The following is a 24,287-nucleotide window of genomic DNA, read 5'->3' as shown; positions in this document are numbered from 1 at the left end:
TGGAGTGAAAACAGTACACTGAGAATCACAAGGCTTAATTCCATGGAAGGAGAGGGATGCTGAGGAGGAGCTGCATGGCAGTGCTATTTGAGCTGTGTCTCCAAGGAGCAGGTGGACCTTGACAGGCCAAAAAGAGACAGGAGAACTTCTCCCAGGCTGAGAGGAGAGCTGAAGCAAATCCATGCATGCTCAAAGTGAGGCGAGCAAGGCGACGTGTTCAAATTGTGCAAGGTGTTTAGAAGGGACACACAACATTTGCTGTATTGATTAGTGAGACAGAACTGCAGGGCCCTTACAGCATTGACTTTGTGTCATCTTTCCAGCTTCTCACCTTCCTCACTGTAAACTTGAGATTTTTAAAAATCAGCTACCTCAAAGGAATGATCTGAGTGAGAAAACAGATATAAAGCTTTGAGTATATTGCCTGATACTTAGCAATTGCTGACAGATAGTAGCTACCTTCATCACCAGCATCCTCGTTATTATTTCAGGTTTGGGGATGCCCACTGGAAAGTGAACCAGGCTGATGATATTATTCATAGATTTGGGGAATTTGCAAAATTTCCTGGTCTTCACTTTTATAGTGCTTGCTCCAAATTAAGAGATAGAAATGATGTTTTCCTTTAATATAACATTATATCTTCCATATCCATGGGGATTAGCTCCAGGATCTCCATAGATAACAAAATCTAAAGACATTCAAGTTCTTTATATAAAATGGCATAGTATTTGCATACCACCTACATAATCCTCCACCACACTTTAAGTCATCTCTAGATTACTCATAATACCTAATGCAAAGAAAATGCTATGTAATAGCTATTATACTGCATTTTAAAATTTGTATTATTTTTTAATTGTTGTATTTTTTGCCTAATATTTTCTATCCAACACTGGTTGAATCCATGGATGCGGAACCTCAGATATGGAGGGTGGCTGACTTTATATCCAAGAGGAATGAAAGCAGGGTCTTGAATAGATATCCATATACTCATTTCATACTAGCATCATTCACAATAGCCAAGAGGTGGAGGCAGCCCAAATGTCCACTGACGGATGAATGGATAAACAACCTCAGATGGAAAACACATACAGTTGGCCCTCCATAGCCTCAGGATTTGATCCACAGTTGGTTGAATACATAGATGTGAAACCCACAGACACAAAGGGCTGATTGTACATTTCAATTTATACATAGTCAAAATCCTTCAAGTTCATTTTCACTTTACCTTTTTTATATCTTGGAAATGTTTCCTTCTCAATCATGTGGAGGCTTGTGCATGACAACCTTCTGCAAGCCACAGACAAGAGATGTGAAGTGAAGGGGCTTCCCATGGCTTTTTAACTTCTTTTCTAACTACACAACATATTTTATCATCATTCCCTCCTCTTGCTGAGGCCATCTCAACCTAAAGCCTTTACTATTGGAACCTGTAGGAAGACGTCTTTCAGTGCAAGCACAACTTAGTGTTCGGTAAGAGGACATATCATTCAGTAGAGAGTCATTTAGTCCAGGGTTAAGAATGTGGACAGGCTCTGGGGTTAGAAAGATCTGTGTGTAAATGGGTCCCTTTACCTGTGTGACCTCAAGTAAGCCATGCACCTCTCTGAGCCTCAGTTGCCTCTTGCACAAAATAAGAATACTTGTCGAAAGGCTATTTTCAAGCTTAAATGAGAAAACACGGACACAAGGACACATGAACAATAGATATTGGTTCCTCCTTCACCTCTGCTCTCTCCTCTCCTCTGCCTTTGATCTATGTGTGTTCTTTTGATGGACTGCAGAAACATTCAGTCTTGCAAACATGTGTACTCTGACCATCCTAGAAGGTGTGTTGCAATAGGAGATTGCTGAAATCTCAGCACACCCGGGAACATTGTCTGCTCAGCAAACTTACACAAATAATAAAACCCCATCCTCTGAGTCATTTACTGATTATCGGCAAAGACAAAGACTCTCCAGCTCCGAGAAGGAGCATATACTTAACCAGACTCACAGCATATCAAGGACTCAGAGGGCTAATGTGAAGAGCTTTGTTCTTCCAAACATAAAAATTCAGGCCCAGTCACTGCCAGAGGCAGCACACTGAGCTTAATGAAGCAGTGGGATGAACTAATATGGCAAATCTTATAGTTCTCACTACCAATATGGCCTACATCACGCTAAATTACAGCACCAGACATGATTGGACACACATCACAAAAGGAGAAGTAGCTGTCTGAATTGTAGGAATTTTGAATGCCACATAATAAGAATCTCAAGAGCCAACTCTTAGGGGAGATTTTTAAAAAAATTTTCTTTCTCCTTATGCAAATAATTCTCCCCCACATTATATAACAATTAATTCAACAAACATTTACTGAATACCTACCATGTGCCAAGTGTACCAGGTGAGGAACTCATAGTTAATGGCATAACGTAGAAAAAAGAAAAATAATTATAGAAGAAATGGGGAAAGTGTGACAATTTTAGTAAGTACACGGTGCTGTGAGACCCCTTAGAATCCAGGGGACTCAGGTGAGATTTTTCGTGGCCATAAGTTCATTCATTTACTCCCTTATTTATTCAATAAATATTGCTGCATACCTACACTTTTCAACATTGTCCTTAGTGGCAAAAGGAAAGTGGCTAACAAAACAGACACAGTCCCTGTCCTCACAGATCTCCCAGCCTAGTGAGTGATAAAGAGGAGGATAAACCTTACTTAAATAACGGAGAAAATGCAAAGTGGTTGAGAGCACACAGGATGGTCATGAACCACAACTGGGGGGCATGTGGGTGGGTTGCAATGGGTCACCAAAGCATTTCTGGAGAAAAGTAATCTTTAACTTGAGACTAAAGAATATATGGAGTTAGCTTTGAAACAAATACAGAAAAATGTATTCCCAGGAGAAGAAAAAACATGTACAAAACCCCAAGTGTAAAAAATCAACATGGTAGTGTCAGGGAACTGCAAATGATTCAGTGGGACCACTCGGTGAAGTATGATTGGCAAGAGTGGTGAGGAATGTGCCTGGACAGATAAGAAGGGGTCAGACCAGACAGCACCTCTCTGATGTCATGATAAGCAGTGTGGACTTTTTCCTGAGGGCAGGAGGAGCCACTCACTTAAGGGTTTTATGCAGGAGTGTGATCTGATTAAATCTCCACGTTAGTGAGCAGTGCTGAGAATGGCTTGGAGACGGACAGCAGTGAAAATCTGAAGACCATTTAGGAGGGTGCTAGGATGATCTAGATGAGAGATGAAGGTAGCCTGAACTACCTTCGGGGCCGGTGGCCAGTGGGGAAGAAGGAATGAATGGATTTGAAAGATATGTAGAAGGTCACATGAATTGATAATCAGTGATTAATTAATTGAGGATGTTAGGAAACTCACAATGTTAACCAAAAGGTGACTGTAATCCTAGCACTTTGGGAGGATAAGGCAGGCCGATTAGCTGAGGTCAGGAGTTCAAGACCAGTCTGGCCAACATGGTGAAACCCCGTCTCTGCTAAAAATACAAAAAATTAGCTGGGTGCAGTGACATGTGCCTGTAATCCCAGCTACTCAGGAGGCTAAGGCAGGAGAATTGCTTGAACCTGGGAGGCAGATGGCAGATGTTGCGGTGAGCCAAGATCACACCACTGCACTCCAGCCTGAGCGACAGAGCAAGCCTTCTTCTCAAAAATAAACAAACAAAAAAACAGGTGACTGAGTGCTGAAGGATGAACAGGAGTTGCCAAATGCAAGTGCATAGGGTAAGAGAGCTATCCAAGGTGAAATCGCAGCCTGCAAAGAAGCCACAGAGGTGAGACCTGGGACATGAGGCTTGGTGTGGCTTAGGGTGGGAGCAAGCGGAGTGACAGAAAAGGAGACAGGAACCACATTTCAAAGGGCTTGATGTATTGTCCTGTGGTGTATGCTGCCAGGGTTACAGAACAAGTTCAAGGAGGAAAAGAGCTATGAAGGTGAGTCTGGAGAAAGCCTGACTTCTAAGGGAACCGGTTAGAACAAGGTCCTGAACTAAGTCACCAATTAAACCTGAAACAGTTTATCTTCAGTGAATGACCACACTGAGTGAGGTGTCCTGTAATAAATTCATGACCATGTGACCACTGAGAATATAGAAGTCTCTTTTCACCACAGCACATCATATGATCAGTCTTACCATAAAGAAGTAAACCGCTTGGCCACAAAACATTACTCTCTGCCTCCAAACCCTTTAGCCCAAGAGCTCTACTGATCAAGTTCAGAGAAATTTATCTTTTCTTATAATTAAATCCTTGGTTTTGAATTTCTAAAGCTTACAAATCACAGAGTTCATACAGAATGATTAGCTCACCAAAACCCTGCCAAGACAGAACAGCACCATAAATGTACATGATGTAGCTAATCAGTTTCTATGCTCCCGTCTCCCCAGAAGAGTAGAGCCCTATAATTTTTTCACATTCTCCAACTCTCCAGCATCAAGCCACAGGGCAAACCCACAGAATACATTCAGGGAAGAGAGTACAGACTTTAGCACTGGTAAGACCTAGTGTATGGCAACTCAGGCAGACAAGCCCCATGACCTGGGGCAAATCTCTTGACCTCTCTAAACATTATTTTCTTATGTATTCAATGGGATGATGTAAGAGTTAGGCTCATTAGGGACAATTTATCTAAAATGGCTCATATGCAGGAAGCATACATGATGGCTATTAATAAATCTTTGTAGCTTGACAACATGGTCCATTTTCCTTTGTACTTCCTATTCATTCCTGCAGTTATTCTTGGAGCAAGTATCCATTTGAAGAGGGACCAGTGTCTTTTTCTTACCAACTACCCCATATTCCTCTGGAGAAAAGGATACCTTCTACCTCTCTATATTTCCTATACCACTAGAGATGTGCTGCCTCTCAGACATGGTGGGAGTTGGGGGCCACAGGGGAAAGGAATGTTTCTTAATCTTGATTCTATGTGTAGAGTTTCAATGCTAGGTTTTTTATACTTGTGAACTCATGAAATCCTCACTGCAACACTCTGAGATAGGAACTACTATTATTCCCATTTTACAGATGAAGAAGTTGAGGCCCAGAAAGATTAGGTAGCTAGCCGATGATAGGCAAGTAGAAAATGTGCTGAGCCTTGACTCCAACTTCAGTTTATCTAATTCTAAAACATGGGCTCTTTTCAGAAGTCTTCACTGTAAGGAAGAGGAAGCAAACACCCCGAGAGGTTTATGAGGTGAATCCTAAGAACATAAGTTGTTTAGGATCTACTGAGTGGAAGGAGCTCTAGCCAGGAAGCCATTCCTGGGTTGCAACCCTGGCTCTGCTATTGCCCAGGGGAGTGACAACTGGCAAATCATTTTCCTCTTGAGATCTCATCTGTGACAACCAGGCTGTGGCCTGCCACCAAACATTAACTTCTTATCACCTTTTATATATGTCAACTTCCAGAGAAGTTGTATATTCCAGAGAGTTTACTCATGTTTTAATGTATACAGACTTTCAGAGTATTGTGTTACTTGTGTTTATTAAAATAAAAATGTACTTGCTTTTAGTCAGGAAGGCCATGAAAAGAGTTTTAATGAGAATCATCCTCATTTTGATAAATATGGAATATTTTAATTAATAAAAATAAACTTGGAGTCAAAGTAAACCTTATGCATTTTATGAACGGTAATAGGTTGGGAATGAATAAAAGCAGCAAAGTAGAAACACAATATTTTTTCAGGGAAGGACAAGACATAAATATCAGAAGGCCCCCTCCCAGCTCACAGTTCTTTAACTACAACGTGGATGACTAGAGTCAGAATCTCCTTCTAAGGCACTTCTCTGTTCTGCAGAAGACCAAGCATAGGCTGGGGCTCATGCTGGAGCTGGATAAATGTTTGTGGACAAAAGAACTAATTAATTAATGATGCCCCCTCCTACACTTCAAAATTGGGCAAGCAAATATTATCTCTACATCCATTTGGTGGCTGAGAAAAGTGAAGCTCAGAAAGTAGAGGTGACTTGTCTGAAGTTAGACCACCAGAGAGTGGGGAGCTTAAAGTATGAACACGAATACCCGGTATCCTGACTGACCCCAGGCTGCCTCCTCTGCAGGACAAGAACAGCATATAGAAGCAATGATAAATAAGCCTGATAAAAAGATTGTTTTCTTAAAAAATTATTCTCTCAGGATCCTGATGACCTAATGAGATAATCAATAGGATGGCAATTTATAAGCTCCTATGAGGTAAGCCAATGTTAGCAGAAGTTACTTCCTAGGGCTAATGACCAGTTGAGCAGTCATGACTCTGAGTGTGGCATTACTGAAACCGTTCTTTAACCCAAACTGACTAGAATTTTTCAAGAAACCTCCAAAAGTTAGCACAGCTGCGAGGTACAGAGGGTTCACACTCAGTTTGATGTGACTTCAAACCTGAGGCATCTGCCCTGTGATCACTGACTTCTCCTGAATCCCATTAAAGCCTTGATTCTTGGAGCCAAAATTCTCCTGGGAGAAAATATGAAGGTAGCTTTTTGTCATTGTCATTGTGGTTAACTGATGACCCCTGGGTATAGCACTAATATGAAATATAAGGGAAGTAAAAAACATTCACTATTTCCAGGTGTTTCTAGAAAATAAGGAGGTAATGGTGAACTGTGATTTCAGAAAGAAGAGGACAGAGCACTAAAACACTAACACTGACTAAGCCACACTACATTGCAGACCCCAAGCTAGCTCTTTACCCACAGTACCTCCCTCACCTTTCTTTCTCTCTCCCTTTCTTTCTTTCTTTTTCTTTCTTTTTTTTCTTTCTTTCTCTCTCCCTTTCTTTCTTTCTTTCCTTCTTTCTTTCTTTCTTCCTTCCTTCCTTCTTTTCTTTCCTTTTTCTTTTTTTTTCTTTTTTTTTTTTTTACAGAGTTTTGCTCTTTTGCTCAGGCTGGAGTGCAATGGCGTGATCTCAGCTCACTGCAACCTCTGACTCCCAGGTTCAAGTGATTCTCCTGCCTCAGCCTCCCAAGTAGCTGGGATTACAGGCAAGTGCCACCATGCCCTAATTTTGTATTTTTGTATGTTTAGTAAAGACAGGGTTTCACCATGTTGGCCGGGTTTGTCTCGAACTCCTGACCTCAGGTGATCTGCCCACCTCAGCCTCCTAAAGTGCTGGGATTACAGGCATAAGCATCGCACCCAGCCCCCTCACCTTTCTAATGACAAGTGGAAATATTCACACACACATACAAACACACACACCCCTCCCTTTAAAGATAAGTGAAACCAGGCTCAAGGAGGCTAATTAACCTGTCTCTGGTTACACAGCATATAAAGAGAAGAGTTAGAACTAAAAACCAGGTCTGCTGTGCTCCAAAGTCAGTACTCTTTCCACTACACTAAGCTGCCAGATGGCACTGACTGGAAGACTCCAGGCACTGCCCCCAGAAATATCTATCTGTTCATCATAGGACACATTCCTCTACCATGATCTTCCACTGACCGCCCTAATACGGAGATTACAAATAACAAGAATAGTGTCAACTGATTGTCCTCCTTTGATGGGAGGTAACGAACCTGAAAATATACCTTCTTTTCCTCAGGCCTTCCATCAAATTCCACTTCTGGAATGGGCACCATTTGACAAGCTGTATGTGCAATGACACAATCCAATAAAAATAAAATGAAAAAAACAACTTTATTTTTCACTACTTGCATCCCTTATTTGAATTGTGAATACTCTAGTTACATTTCATAAATCGCCTGCCTAGAAGCTCATTTTGTGATGAAATATGCCCCCGTGTGACTTGTATTTGAAACCGTCTGGCTTGCTTTCAACAGCCTGGGTTAAAGAACTAGGGTGATAGGTTTGTGAGGAACTGTAAAGGGCCTCTTAACTTTCTTTATGCCACTCTTTCCCACAATAGATGACCCAAATTGTCAGGTATTCTTTTTCAGGAATTAAAATATCTGCCCCAGGAGTCATCTAAATCTTAATAAGAGGGAAAAAAAAACATTTCTATTTTGTACTATCAGGTAATAATATAGGAAACACACTAATGTCAAATAACAAAATAGGACATGAAATTGTATGAAGAGTATGATGTCAACTACATATTATCCTGGAAGGCCAGTTTAAGGATGTAACTTCAGTTGTTAATAGTAGTTATTTTTGTTTTACGGAATTATGCATGGTTACTTTGTCCTTTCTAAATTCAGCAATAAGCAAATATAGCTTTTAAAAAGTTAAATAACTGCAAAGAAAGATAATATTTTCCAGAAATAGTCCTAAATATTATTCAGCATTTCATTCCTACCAAAAATCATTATATGAGGATATAACATTAACTGATAAAAATCATTATATGAGAATATAACATTAACTAATACCAGACACAAGGGTTGTCCAAGAAAAGAAGTTATACACCAATCTTGCTGATAAATATAGATACAAAAACCATTCTTTAACCTAACAAAGCAAATCCACCAGGGTGTAGAAAATAATAGCATTACGACCAAGTAAGATTTACCCCAGAAATGAATATTTAAAAATCTATCAGTTAAATCCACCACAGTATAAATTATAAGAGGAAAAATATGTATAATCATTGAAATAAATACAGAAAAAGCATATGATAAAATTCAACATGCAAATTTAGAATTTAAAAACACTTCCTAGAAAATAATACATAAAGGGGAACTAATAAGGTATGTTTTGTTTTGTTTTGAGACAAGGTCTGGCTCTATTGCCCAGGCTGGAGTGCAGTGGTGCGATTTTGGCCCACTGCAAGCTCCAATTCATGGGCTCAAGCCATCCTCCCAACTCAGCCTCCTGAGTAGCTGGGACTACTGGCATGTGCCGCCATGCCTGGCCATTCTTTACATTTTTTTTGTAAAGACAGGATTTCACCATGTTGCCTAGGCTGGTCTCAAACTCATAAGCTCAAGCGATCTACCCACCTTAGCCTCCCAAAGAACTGAGACTATAGGCGTGAGCCACCATGCCCAGCCAGAAAACTATCTTTAGTAAAAACTTAAACATCACTTAAATGTAATCTAGAAGCAATCAGGAACAAGATAAGGACATTTATTATCACTAAATATTATAATGACAGATCCAGCCAATTAGAGAGAAAAAGAAATAAATACTTAAAGATTGATGAGAAACTTATTTGCAGGTTATATGCTGTCTCCATAGAAAATACAAGCATAGTTGGAAAAAGTATTACTAATAAAAGAGCATAACGACATGGTTATATTCAAGATTCAATATCAGTATATAAACTGTTTATTCCTTTTAAAGTTGTATTAATTTTGTCCAAGTTAGCAACATTTGTTTAATGAAATACTATTACATCATCAAAACTGAAGAACAAGAAATGAATTAATGCTGTTACCAGCACATTTTCTCTCTCGCTCTCATTCATTTATTTATTTATTTATTTATTTATTTATTTATTTATTTATTTATTTTTTGAGACAGAGTCTCACTCGGTCACCCAGGCCGGAGGGCAATGAAGCCATCTTGGCTCACCGTAACCTCTGCCTCCCAGGTTCAAGTGATTCTCCTGCCTCAGCCTCCCGAGTAGCTGGGATTATAGGTGCGTGCCACTGTGCCCAACTAATTTTTGTATTTTTAGTGGAGACGGGGTTTCCCTGTGTTGGCCAGGCTGGTCTCGAACTCCTGACTTCAAGTGTTCTGCCTGCCTCAGCCTCCAAAAGTGCAGGGATTACAGGCGTGAGCCACTACGCCCAGCCCCTCTCTCTCATTTTAATATATATGTGCCTTGGCCCAGACAAATGTATAGAGAATAATAATTGTTTATCACTGTTGCACAATTATAAACAATTGCAAAATATTGTTCTCGGACAAATTAGCTATATACTTTTCAAGACCCCCTTGGGTATAAAACAGGATAAGCAAAAATATCACGTAATGGTGATGATGATAATGATGATACAGATGAAGAGGATGGGGGATGGGGGAGGAGGAAAAGAAGGAGACGTGGTGTGTTATGCATATCTGTGTTTCACCAAAATCTGTATGTTAAAGCCCTGAACCCCAGTGGCATGGTGCTTGGAAATGGGGCCTTTGGAAGGTAATTATGGTTAGACAACATTGTGAGTGTGGGGCTCTTGTGATGGGAAAGAGTTTGGTCTTCCTCTACCATGTGAGGACATGGTGAGAAGATGACCATCTACAAGCCAGGAAGAGAGCCCTCACCAGGAACCAAATTGGCTGGCACTTTGATCTTAGACATTCTAGCCTCCAGATCTGTGAGAAACATGTTTCTGTTGTTTAAGCTGTCAAGTCTATGGTATTTTCTTGTGGCAGCTCAAGCTAATTAAGACAAGATGAATGATGAAGGAAGAGAAAAAGAGAAAAGAGAGGAGAGGAGGGAAATGGAGAAAGATGACAGGGAAGGGAGGGGAAGAGAAGGAGAAAAGGAAAAGGGAGGAAAAAGAGGAAGATCACAGCTAAACTTTGTTGAGCATTTAATACATGCCAAGTAATAAGTATTTTATTTGCCTTATTTTCATTAATCTTCATAGTGAGCCTTTGAAGTCTGTAATATTATATACCCATTTTATAAGAGAGGAAAATGAGGCTCAGGTTAAATACTTCCAAAGGTCACATTGTGAGAAAGTGGTAAAGCCAGAATTTGAATCTAGCTCTGCCTACCCAAATCCCATGGTATTAGCCACTCCATGGAGGACACTCCTCACATATGTATTATGTTGATTTTAGAGTTTTTTTGGGACATGAAGATGAGGAGGTTCTAAAAGGGTCACCTTCATGCTCTCATCCCAAATCCCCAACTGAGCCAATGTCCTGAAAACCTGAATCCTCTCTGCAGAATGCTTCTGGTTTTGCATGTTAAAATTAAGAATGAAAAAATATGCACTAAGATAACATTTTTAATGCATTAAGCATTCAAGAGTGCAGGTTTAGTGGAAAGGTTAAATTTGAGGAAAAAATATAACTTGTCAGTTTCCACTGAAAAAGCACTTGAATTCTACTACATACTGGGCTCTGTGACCTCTTTTTTTTTTCCACATAGCAGTCTCCGAAGACATGTTCTTTCACCCACTTACTTTCTTTCTATTATTCTTAGACCATGATGCATAGAAAACAAGGTTTACATTAATTTTTAGGGAACAACATAGACTGCCTCCAAAATATTTGTGTTTCAAATAAACATCAAAAGCAAAATTTATAGTCCTTCCTGGGCTTCTGGCTGTCAAAGAGCTGCATATGTATTACAGTTATGTCCCTTACTTCATATAGAGTGTCAGACAAATGCCATCACAAAACATAACTGGGCTGGCACAACGATGTCTCAAACAAATCACTGCCTATACAAAGAAGTCAAGGGCATCCCAGTTTGCAAGCCCACATTGACAGATTTCAAGACCTGAAAGAGAGCTCTGTCAATCCTCTCCCATGCAGCTGAGAAAACGAGGGAGAGAGAGCAGAAACTACAGGGAGAAAACACACACAAAGAGCGAGAAAGAAGTTGCTCATGTTTAATTGGCAGGGGGTGAAGCTTACTGAAAAACATGGTCCTAAAGCCATGGGGCTAAATTCTCCAGAAAACACGGAAAGTGATAGAATTACTTTATTATCACACTATGCCTGCAAATCTTCATTGCCAGATATCTCTGGCTCCTGTCTGCCAAGCACTTTCTAAGTGCTGAGACTGAAAATGTGAACAAAACATCTAGCTCCAAAGGAGTTTACGCAGGACATTTTTAATAAAGCGAATGCTAACCAAGTGCTAATGAAACAAAACAAACAAAAACATTTATATCAATTTTGGGAGTAAGAAAAGGCTCCCCCAGGAGGCTCCCCTAAACTCAAACCTAGTGAATAAGCAGGAGTCAGTTCAGAAAAAAAAAAATGAAGAGCAACAAAAAAGGATTTCAGGCTGGATAAGAGTCCAGTGGTTCTTAAAGTAGGGTCCCTGGACCAGCAAGACTGGCATCACCTGGGAACCTGTTTCAAATGCACAGTCTTGGGTCCTACCCTAGACTTACTGAATCTGACACTTTGAGATGAGACTCAGAAATGAAGGCTTTAACCAGCCCTCCCCGTGATTCTGGTCCAGCAGGAGTTTGACAACCACTGGTACAGGCGATGATGAACTACAGAATATCTGGAGAGTAAATAGGGATGGGGAAGTGGGGTGGTGAGGCAGAGATGTTGCTGGAGGGATGGATAGAAGGCGTATGCAGAGAAACTTTGTATATTATGAGAAAAGTTTTGGATTTTATCTGGAGAATAATGAAGAGCCATTACATTATTATATTATGAATGCAAAACACACAAAAATAACTATTTAAAAATACATGTGATCATAAAGATACTTCTTTATATCATTCCAGAGATTTAAAAACTCATTCTTGTGCAGAAAAGTTTTGAATTTTATCTGGAGAATAATGATGAACCATTATATTATGATATTATTAACACAAAACACACAAAATAACTATTTAAAAATATATGCAATCATAAAGATATTTCTTATATCATTCCAGAGATTTAAAAACTCATTCCTGTGCAGAAAAGTAGCCATTCAAAAGAGGTCAAATTCAGCCCTACCTTTCTTTCTGGAGTCTTTCTTGGCGCTGGTTTTCACAGCTACTTGAAGTTCTGTCTCAGTTGACATCCTACTTAATCCTTAGTCCACTTCACACAGATCCCGGGCCTTGGCCAGGCTCATTGAGGACTCCTCTCCAAGAGAAAGACTCCTCCCTTCAGAAATGACACTCTGAGCTGCACATTTCATTCACTCTTTTTGAGTGCTGCAAATCAAGACAAGAGAACATTCAGAATCATCACTGTTATGAAGTTAAACAGAAATTTATAAAAAGTGAATTGGCAAACATATACAAACAAAATCTTGGTCTTTACGCAAAAACTGCCCCCATGATTTCATGAAGGCGTTGATAGGGTTTATACAGCAAAGGGAATGAGAGGCTTAGCGGCAAAACTGCTTCTCAAACTAGGTAACTCAAAATAGATCTTTAAAAGTCTAGATTTATAAGAGGGACAAAACCCAACTCTGTTTTCTATGTTTCTTATTTTCAAGTACTAGATCCCAACCAGAAAATATAGCAAAGGTATGTCCTGACCAGCCCCATGGAGACATTTCCAACAAGAGAGCACCTATCCATCAGCCAAGCTTGATCAGCACCTTGGCAGCAAAAGCAGATCATATGGAAGTAACCGGTGGTCTGTCCCTCACTGGCAGGCATCAGAGGGAGCATGGAGTTGACATACAATTGAGCTCCAAGGGTAAGGTGACAAATGGGGCCAAGAGACATTCCAGCAAGCCAATTTTTATGTCAGCTTTTCCTCCAGCTATAAGAGCAGATAAGCATTTAATGTGCAGAGAAAAAGAAAAGAAACAGGCAGACACAGATTTCATTCATTCATTCTCTAATAAATATGCATTGAATAATATCAGGTGCTATTAAACTCAGACACCGTGCTAGGAAGAGAATAATGATAATACAACCACTTCACTTACATGTAATATTTACTATATACTATGCCTTTAGCTACTGCTTCACATATAGTATCTCACTTGATCTCATTTAAATTAAACAAATATACAGTATTCTCTTTGATAATAGTCCTTTCTTGTGACTATCCGATAGTTATATCTGAGAGTTCTATTAAAAAGTAAACATTTCACCAATTTCCCCTTTTGAAAAATATTAAGAAAAAGCTATTAGAAGTGGATCTTTGAATTGTGCAGCTAATTCTTAGTTCATCCCACAGATCTAGAATGGTTTAATAGAAAACGACTGACCTCGAATGCCAGTTTCAGTTCAAAAAGAATAATGACCCAAACCTCTTAATCATGACAATCTAGTTAATCTTAACCAGAAAGTCTAATATAAAAGCCACGTAAAATTATAGTAAAGCTTCAATATGAGGAAATTCCCAACTTAATCCAAAGATATCTGTTTTGTTTTATTTATATATAAGTTAACTAGTTTTTAAAAAGGAAATGGCCCAAATGAAAGTGCTTGATCTAGTGAATCTAAGGCTATGATTAAGAAAAACAGAAAGTTATCTTTGTAAAACAGGGTCCATGAAACCGTACATAGAAAATGAGAATTTATCCTGCCACTTTTATACCATCTGTCTATACCTTGTCACCAGCCCCCACACCCTTTCCAGACCTTTGTCTCTAAGACAACGTTCAATGGGAGATGGCAGAGTCACAGAATGTGGTCATGTATAAACATAATAAAATTTATTAATAATATTTACCATTTCATTGCAGCAAATATTTACTAAGAATCTACTGTGGGCCAGGTACAAATACTAGCTCATTCGTGTTAACAGACATTTACCATGTAACCATGCTGGCCAAGAGTACATAGACAAGGGCTGGTTCCTGTCTTCAAAGAAGCTCAGTCTAACAGAGGTATCAGTCATGTACGGGACGGCAACACACATATGTGACCAAAACTAAAACAGCCATAAATACCAGGCATACTGGGGCGGAAAGGTGCAAGTATTCATCTTTGCTTGGAAGGGTCAATAAAGCTTCAAAGAGGATAAGGCCTACTCCATGAGATGTTGAAGAGCTATGTTTCTGTCAAAAGGATGATAAGGGAAAGGACCACCAGCTTCTCAATAATTGTATGTAGAATGAATGAATGAATGGTTATTTCAGGCAGAAAGATCAGCATATGTAAAAGCAAGGAGGGGTGAAATCAACAACCAAACCAGTAAAAGGAGGCACAACTCTAGCAGGGAGTTGATGCACTTCCCCATCTTCCCAGTTTTTCCTTGTGCTTCTATCTTTCTATGGAATCTCTTGTCTCAAGTCTGCCTGGACATTCTATTGAATCCTCAAGGTTCAGTTCAAAGAGACAATACAGGCGGAAAGATGTTCTGATCTCTGTAGCAAAATAGACTCTCTCCCAACTTATTTTATGATTTGATTTTTGGACAACTTCAGTTTCAGCCACTTACAAGCCACATGATTTGAGGAAGTTACTCAACTTGGTCTTTGCCTCAGTTTCTTCATCTGTACAATGGGGATAATAGTGCCCACTGGGGGAGCTGTTGTGGCAATTAAGTATGATCACACACATAATGTGATTGGAAGAGTGTCTGGCATGCCTCCTGGTAAGCATTTAATAAATAATAGGCACATAAATTCCTGTGCCACTTGATCAAGGCCACGTGGCCGGTATGTGACCAAAAGTCTGTATTATCTCCCCTTTACAAAGGAGGAAACTGATACAAGTTAATTTTTCTGTCTGAGGATGAATTGTAGGAAATGGTATTATGTTGGTCTTGGACACAGTAGGTGCCTAATCTATAAATTCAGAAAGTAGCTGAAATATATGGATTTTACGCATTTTCAAGAATTTTTTAAAATCAGTTGTATAAAACTGGATTGGATTTGGGCCATTTTTTCTTCTTCAACCTTATAAATCACAATATAGCATCTCTCCTTATTTCTATTTTCAAAGACGTTTGTTCAACAAAATATGATTATGTTCAAGTGTTACAAGCATTACTTGTGAATTTCTGAAGTACATCCCTACATCAATAATGAAAGGAAACCACCATCATTCTGAATAAAAACTTAAATAAGGAAGCTACAGTACTGTGAGAATGTACCACAGTGTGGACCCTGGCATCCCCTTTAATTTTCCAAAAGGCAGAGATTGAGCAAATGCTGTGAAGTAACTCCAAATTATTTAGGAAACTCGCTTCTTTGTAATTAAGGAGATTAAAGTCCTCCAGAGCCAGAAACCATGTGACAACTCAAATCATTTTCCCCAGTAAAGGCTGTGAAACCCTATCAGTTAAATTCAGGCTTGCCTGGAATTTTGAAATGCTTCAATAATATTTCTTTGCTCCACACAATCTGCAGTAATTTAATATTCCTGAAGTGTGTCAGGTTTTTTATAATGAGCTCTTCAAATCTAAATGTGAATTATGTAACATTCCACTACAGACATTCTGTCTAGTGAACTGCTTCTAAAATGTAAAATTTCATGTTTAGTGATGGGGTGGGGGCCAAAAACACTAAACCATAAAGCAGAGAAAACAGATATGCCTTTTTTTTTTTTTAAACAAAGCATGAAGGTTTCAGCAGCTACAACAGAACACACATACACTAAATACATACTATAACACACATTTGTGTTCTTTCTTCCCCCCTTTTCTCATATAATCCTACAATAAAACAGTTATTATTTATTGAGGGCCCACTATTTGCCAAGTACTATGCTATGAGCTTTTCTGGCATTATTTGATACAATTCATTCAACTATTTGAAGAATCCAATATAATTATCTACATGACACAAACGAGGAAACTGAGGCACAAGCCAGCTTAGGCGCTTGTCCAAAGCCACATAGCTAGTAAATAGCACAGCACAGGGCAAGTTACAAGATACTCGTCTGTCCAACTTCACTCAAAGCCGTCCCAAATTTCCATTAGTGGGTGAATGGAAAAACAAAATATTGGTACAATGGAATATTACTCAACTGTATAAAGGAAATGTAGTAGTGATACACACTGCAATGTGGATGAACCCTGAAAACAGCAAGGCAAGTAAGTTAGACAAAATATGTTGCATACTGTATGATTTCACTTATATAAAATATCCTAAATAGACAAATCACCGGAGACGGAATGCAGATCAGTGGTTGCCAGAGGCCAGGGGAGGGGCATAAGGTTGAGGAACTGCTTAATGGGTATGGGGTCTTCTTTGGAGTGATGAAAATATTTTGGAACCAGACAGAAGTGAGGGTTGCACAACATCGTGACTATAATAAATACCACTTTAAAATGGTTATTATTTTTTTTTTGAGACGGAGTCTCGCTCTGTCGCCCAGGCTGGAATGCAGTGGCGCAATCTCGGCTCACTGCAAGCTCCGCCTCCCGGGTTCACGCCATTCTCCTGCCTCAGCTTCCTGAGGTAGCTGGGACTACAGGCGCCCGCCACCACGCCCGGCTAACTTTTTGTATTTTTAGTAGAAACGGGGTTTCATCGTGGTCTCAATCTCCTGACCTCGTGATCCGCCCGCCTCCCAAAGTGCTGGGATTACAAACGTGAGCCACCGCGCCCGGCCAAAAATGGTTAATTTTATGTCATGTGAATTTCACCCGAATTAGGAAAACAAAACAAAACCCCTCCCAACCTGATATGAGCCTTGTGTGATAACATTAAGGCCACTGCAAATTCCAGTTTAAAAACATAATGTAGTGCTAAAAAACAGATGAAAATGTAGTTTTCCCAAAACCAAGACTTTGAGTTTGTGTGGCAGTAACTGCATACATTAAAACTGTATGTTACTATTGGCATGTTTTATGATTCGATGCATTACTTAGCTTCATCCAAGGTATAAAGCACAGAAAACGGGACATTTATCAACAAGGCCCAAAGGTTTACAACAGTACAGACAAGAAGCCTCAGTTTCCTCATCAGTAAAATGGGAACACCACCACCAAGTATGTGAGATTTGGAAGATAAACGAGATTTGGGCATTAAAAAGCCTAGCTCAATCTATAGAATGCTACCTTTTATCTTTACAAAAAGATACACAGGATAAACAAACCAGGTAACATGGAAGTTGTTTTTCATAGGGAGAAGTGGGTGGTGATGTGACTGGGTGCCAGGGTAAAAGGGTTATGGCAGAGGGTGATACTTCTCAGAATACAGCTTTTTTCATAATTTCCACATATGGAAGCATATTAATGTTCTATATATCTGAAGAAAGTTAAATTAATAGGGATGGTAAGGGGGATTGTAAAACTAGAAGCAGACTGAAGCAAATCAATTCAATTGTTTGTTAAATTGACATCATAAGCACACTTGCTGAAGAGGTGGAAGAGAAAAAACTTTCTCAAATAATTTATAAACACAGAATTGGATGGCACACACCCAGTCTTGGGTAGAGTTGAAGCAAGAGCAGCAGCAAACAAATTCTGAAGTCTTTTTAGCAGGCTTGTTTTCTGTAGTGTTATGAGCAAAGCAATTCTGAAACTATTTTCAGTGTTCTATAGAATGGAGCAAAGGAGTAAATGCAGATATTGTTGGGAGCGAAGCTTCTCCTATGGGACAAGAGATGTTAAAATAGGGAAAGGAAAGCAGGAAAGAATGCTAAAGTGATAGATTGAAAATTGTAGGTTTCAAAGTAAACTCAGGATTTATAAAATAGGCATGCATCTGTATATAAATGTATAGGTATGAATGTATGTATGTGTCGATATGCAACTATTTCCTATCTCTGTCCATTAAGAGAGCCTAGGAGCAAAGATACTCTCACAACAATGAGATAACTAATACTTAGATTTTGGTTTCTGTTACCATTTTCCAGCAAAAGAAACCAAGGTTTCTTGGGGGAAATGAATTATTTCAGAGTTGGCGCATGGCAGGTACAAAATGAGCCTGAAATATCTTGTTATTCCAGAAATTAAGTGCTCAAAACAAGCAAAAAATGATGAGAGAATTTTATAAAGGATACAGAAGCCATCATGAAGAGTTCTCACCAGCCTAATTAGGAATGATTTAAACACCGATATAATTAAGGATGGTAATAAATAATAAACCATTGAAAAAATAGGAATCCACAAATCTATACTGATGACAGACAGACGAACAAATGGGGTAAGAATGGAAGGCTGTCTTGCTTATAGCAGAACAAGTGCTGACTGGTAAACACCAAGGGAGTGCTGGAGTTATAAAATCAACATTTTGCAGCCATCAGAGTAAAGACTGGTCAGGCAAGAATCATCAACAGATGCTAAGTCCAGGGAAAAATTTTTGATAAGAAGCAGAATATCTGCAGGTCTTAAACTGTCTTCGCAGTTGTTGTTTATCAGTTCCAAGGGAAACTTTGTAATTATACAGTGGAGAAATTGGACAAAACCTTGTTAACAAAATTAACATCAACAAACAGGGGCAGATGGATAGCATGTGATACACTGAGCAGAACATAACATCACTATGCAGTACTGTGTAGTATTCTGGCCAGGAATCTAATCAGATTAGGCATTTAAGAAATTGGAAAGGGAGAGCTGTATTCACTGAAAATGTAATAAAAGACAAAGAGAAGCTATGGAACTATTTTAGATTAAAAGAAATTAAGCAGAAATAATAATTAAATGCCATATCTATACAGGATATTGTACTGGAGAGAAAAGAAATGTCAGCCTCCCCAAAATTATTGAGCCAATTGATAAACCTGAATATGAATGGTAAGTTAGTTAAACATATTGCATTAATGGTAAATTTATTTAACTTGAAAACTTTCCTGTGATTATATAAAATAATATAGCTGTTTTTAGGAAACATACTAAATATTCAGGTGTAAAGGGCCAAGATATGTGCACCTTATATTCAGATGATTCAGAAAAAATGCATATACATCTATACATGTATGTGTATGCATATATGTGTGAATACGTATATATGTTTATGTATATATGTACATACACAGAGAGAAAACACACAAATGATAAATCAAGTAAGATAAAATATCAGCAATGGGTGATACTAAGTAAAAGGCATTGGGTGTTTTTTGCATATTCTTATGCTTATACTTTTTCCTGTAATGGTGAGGTTATTTCCAAATTAAGAAAAGGGAAAGAAAGCCTAGCTCAAACTCTAACACAAAGAAATATGTAACTAAGTCCATTCTGGCCTCACTTTTCTCCTAAGTTCAAACCCATTCCAGCTCCCTAGATGGCATACTTTCTAATTCCCGAGGCTAGCTGAGTTTAAAATTAGTTTATGGCTGCCAGTTCTGATTCCACCTCCACCCCTGTAACTCCCCAGGCTGCCAAACTTGGCAGAAGTCTATGGACCAAATTTGCACGGAACAGGGTCCTTTCTTCCTGAGCTCTAAGCTTCCTCTCTAGACTGTATATGCCTACTCAGACTTTACATCCTCCTGCCCCCTGGACCACTGCAGGTTCCTTTAATTACTCAGCCTAAGTAGGCCTTTTGTAGATTATCTCCCTCTCCATCCCAGGGACTATGTCATTAACCTGTCAATCTTTTTTTTATTTTTATTTTTTATGTCAAAGGCTATCTGATCCGACCACGGCAATTTGGAAAAGGCCTAAAATTCCCCCATGCTGCATATTTGATCTTTTTAGGGTCAAGACAACAAGAAAATGTAAGGCTTTGCAGGAACCCAATGGCAGCAGTTCTATAAAGCTGCTGTGGGTGTGAAAGGTACAAGTGCTATAGAAACTTTTGGCAGAATATTGAGAGATGCTGTATCTTTCTGCTAATAAAGGACCACCATTGCAGCAGATGTACAATCATCATCTACTTTACCAAAACTTTCAAGAAAAATAATACATTGATTGGACATATTCCTAGCTTTAAAACCTTGAAGCCCACAAAACTGATAGATTTACAGCTTTGGTATGGATCCAGTCAAAGCCCTCTTGCCATAACTGTAACAAGAAAGGGGAGAAAACGAATCACAAATATGGGAGACATATCTTAGCCTAACAGCTCATCTTCACGATGTGGCATTGTTAGTTATATTTACCCCACGTTATGAAAAAAAAATAGAATTTTAGGCAACTTATAGAAAGCCTTATAAAAGCCATTTTCTATAATAGGATAAACTAAATAAACAAGAAAGTTGGAGCAAAGAGACACAAAAAATTAGAAATGAATATGAAGGCAGAAGCAAGAATAAGACATCAAAAACATTGAGATGGCTGTAGAAGATAGGCTATATGTTTGGCTATGAGATTCCTAGAAGCCAAAGCAAAGAGAGAAAAGATCAGTTACAATTTCACAAAGTCTATAGAACATTTTTTCCCTCCGGACCAGAAGTGGAGAAAGAAAACTGTCTATCAGTTTTCATGAAATTGACACCGTGGTATCACAAATGTCAACATAAGCAGTGTCTCTATAAAATTCTGAAAGAGAATATTCCACATCGCTTACTGTATGCTGAGATCATAAAACTAACACTGAGAGCATAATACTAGTAGTACCACTTTTAAATAGGGTCCAAACAATGTGGCCAAAATCCATTTAAGTTGTTTATGAACAAGGCATATTTTCTTTTTATTAACTAAATCGAAAGATAAATAAGTGAGATCTTGCTACACAGTATCTGATGGTCTAACTCTTCTAAGGTAAAATCTTGAATTAAACAAACTAATCTTTTTTATCAGTTTACTCCTCTGTAAAATGGAAAAATAATAGAATAATCTCACAGGTTTATGTGAAAGTATTTTTGGAAAAATAAAATGCTGTGTTCCAGAAGGCAGCACTCTTGTTATTCAGACATCAGTCAATCTTCGGCAAGGCAAAGAGGGAGGGAATACAATGTGTTTCTGTAATCAAACTCAAAGCTAACAAAAGCCAGAACCAGGTTTTAGCAACATTAAAGGAATTTATTTGACAGCAACATGGCATACTTAGCAACATTTCATTTAACTAATGGATCACACGGTGTCATTAAGTATTTATAGCACCATGAAAATTCATTATGTAAACTCTTACGGTATCAGAAAAAAGCAAGTGTATAAACCTAAAATAATTCCATTAGTGTTTTCAATACTTGGGACCCCAGTTACATCCAACCTTCTAAAATTCTCACCTCTAATTTTACGAAAACATACCTATCAGTAGTTGGCAAAATGTAAAGCAGCAAGCTGTCCAAGGGGCTGGGCTGGAAGCCTGCCTGACTCCGCCATTGACTGCTAGGTACATTTAGACCTTTAAGCTCTTTAACCAGCCTTGGCCTCAATTTCTTCATCTGTAAAATGGGAATACCGTTTTATCTCACTGGGCTTACGGGAGACCAAAATGCACAAAGCTATATAAAATGTCACAGCTGCTTACCTTGTGTTCAGCTCATACTCTTCTCCCACCTCCCCTTCTCTCCTCACCCTCTTTTTCTCTACCCTGTCATACAGCTGTTTGTCTGTCTCACCAGCAGGCCTTAAACTGTCCCAACCCCGAGTGGGAATGTGCCCTGTACACCTTTGCGTCCACACCAGCCCCCTGCACAGAGCCTGCCATGTTGTATTGGCTGGCAACAAATATTTAAATAAGGAAACAACTGATTCATTGAACAAGTAGTTATTAAACACCTATTCTTTGATAGACCACTGTTCTAGATGCTCAGAAAGAAATAAAGATGATATAATTCCAACTGCAAGGAGCTCAAATTGTTAGGGAGGGAAAAAGAGACAGTGATTGCATGGCGTGCTAACAGTTGGTATGAGAGAAATCACAGGATTCTCAGGGATGCAGAGGATAGGCACTGCCTCAACCTGGAGATGCTACAGGGTGGAGTGAGGCAGAGTTAACAGGGGGGATGCAGATGGAAGACTTCCGAGAAGAGGAGATCCTTGAACTGAGTTCAGGAAGACAAGTAAATGTTAGTCACCTTAAGAAGAAAAGCTGTGGATGATAGCACGAAACAGAGAGAAGACATAATCAATCCTGGGAACTCAAACAGCTCATTATGGCTGGGTAGTAACAAGAGGCAAGTCCGCAGAAGGAGAGAGAGGCCAGAATGCAGTGGGCCTGAATTCAGATCCTGCCAGTGAGGTGTGTGAAAGGGGTGCTGTAAACCCAGTGGTGTACAACCCAAGGAGGCCCAAGAAAATCCACTGGGGTGGGGAAATCAAACTCTACAATGAGTAAGATTGTTTTTAGCTACAAAAATAAATAAAAGTTTATTCATTTAATATGCAGATTAACAGTAGCACATGTATGTACCATATTCCAAAATGCATACATTGGTGAAGATCTCAAAAATTATTCATTGATTCATTGACTACTCACAGGTGACAGGGGCCACCACACTGGGATAACAGGGGAGCAATTGATACAGTTTATGTTCTTATAAGACGGTGCTTGTCCAGGAATCACCCAGGGATGGAGGGCCAAGCAAAAGACTGCTGCATGAGGGGAGTAAATTTAAAAGCACATGTGCTTCCATTTTCTTTTCCAAAGAGGTCCTAGATAAATGAATCTTCAAAAAAAAAAAAAAAAGGTAAAAAGCAAACATACCCAACTCCTTCAGAACACAGTCATTAAATCACAGGTTCTGTCAATCAAATCAGGTCAACACACATTTCCTAAACACTGGCTCTGTGTAAGCAGACTCCGTAAATGGTGGAGGTACAGAGCGAGATTAAACAAGGCCTGGCCATAGCTATAGCCTCCCAGGGCAGTCTGACCTCAGGTGCCCATCACACCTGCTCCCCAACACATGGATTCTAAAGGGGCACCTTCCTCATTGGCCTTTTTAGCCATGATACCATTCCTCATTTTAACCCTACTCCATATCAGCCAGGTGAGAGGAGGCAGGAATACTGTGTTTATTTGCTCTTGGAGACTGAACGCCTTGTACTCATCCCTGTTTCCTCCACAGAGTGTTTGAGTAACTCGAACTATTGCTATTCCCTAGGGTCTAGCAGGGAGAAAAGGCAAGTATTTAACATGGGCCTCCCTGTGAAGGGGATTTTAAATAAAGCTGCATTTGGCAGCTTCACCTGGTGATTTACCTAAAATATATACCGCCATTATTTGCTCTCCTTTCCACAAGCTGCATTTCATTATCTTCAAAGTTGACAATCAGAAAGAGAACAGAACCAACACCTGTGAGTACCAAGCCCAGCTAGTGTCCCCAAGCTGCTCCACTTCACGAGTGCCCCGGACAGGGACTCATCCTGAACCGTCTGCCTCTCAGTGACTGTCTGGGTCCCAGTGACCATCAATAGATTTCTCCTGTAAGAGCCTTGCCCGTTGGACCCACTCAAGGTCCCTGCTAATAGATGCCACCTTCTCCTTCTGGAGGGAAGAGAAAGACAGGTGGCAGGCTTTCTCTCATCACTGATAACCTATTTTTCTTCTCTCTCTCCTCAAACATCATATTTTTACCACTTTCCTTTTGACAAAAAGGGCTATCATCTTCCTTTAGCTTCCTAATGATTTGCTAGTCCAATCTCAATTACTGTAAAATGGATACATGGATGGCTCAAATTTTCTCCACAAAAGGATCTGCGCTTGATGGGAAGCAACCCAATTTCCACAATTATCTCCCTGACAAAAAGAACACGCAACAGCCATAACCGTGTTTTCCTGAAGCCATAAATGAGAATGGATGCCCTGACAAAGGATGTCTTTTTGTTGTCGTTTCCTGATTTGTGAATGTATTTATTGGAACCATCTCACAAAAACGTAAAAATTCAATCACACTTGGAAAGTAATGAGCAAAGCAGCAACATGGAAAAGCCTCCTCACTGTTTCACCCTGCAAACCACTACAAACTCAAACTCCCCTGCACAGGAAGCCTTCCCTG

The 24,287-nt window shown here is 39.3% G+C and overlaps 1 protein-coding gene across 17 annotated transcripts in view; it reads right to left on the bottom strand.

Moving 5' to 3' along the window:
• The window catches only part of DAB1 (DAB adaptor protein 1), an 863,435-nt gene that overhangs the window by 285,150 nt on the left and 553,998 nt on the right, over positions 1-24,287 (bottom strand). For all 17 annotated transcript variants that reach the window (XR_009210852.1, XM_058430794.1, XM_058430808.1 and 14 more), the window contains one exon: positions 12,553-12,755. Coding sequence is in view for 15 of the 17 variants with exons in the window: in XM_058430794.1 (XP_058286777.1) it covers positions 12,553-12,619 (67 nt within the window). In the remaining 2 variants the exon portion in view is untranslated. The remainder of the gene's footprint in view (positions 1-12,552; positions 12,756-24,287) is intronic.

Source organism: Hylobates moloch, unplaced genomic scaffold, assembly GCF_009828535.3.
Source record: "Hylobates moloch isolate HMO894 unplaced genomic scaffold, HMol_V3 SCAFFOLD_18, whole genome shotgun sequence".
Lineage (NCBI taxonomy): Eukaryota > Metazoa > Chordata > Mammalia > Primates > Hylobatidae > Hylobates > Hylobates moloch.
Note: the sequence above shows the minus strand (reverse complement) of the source record. Positions and strands in the feature narration are given on the sequence as shown.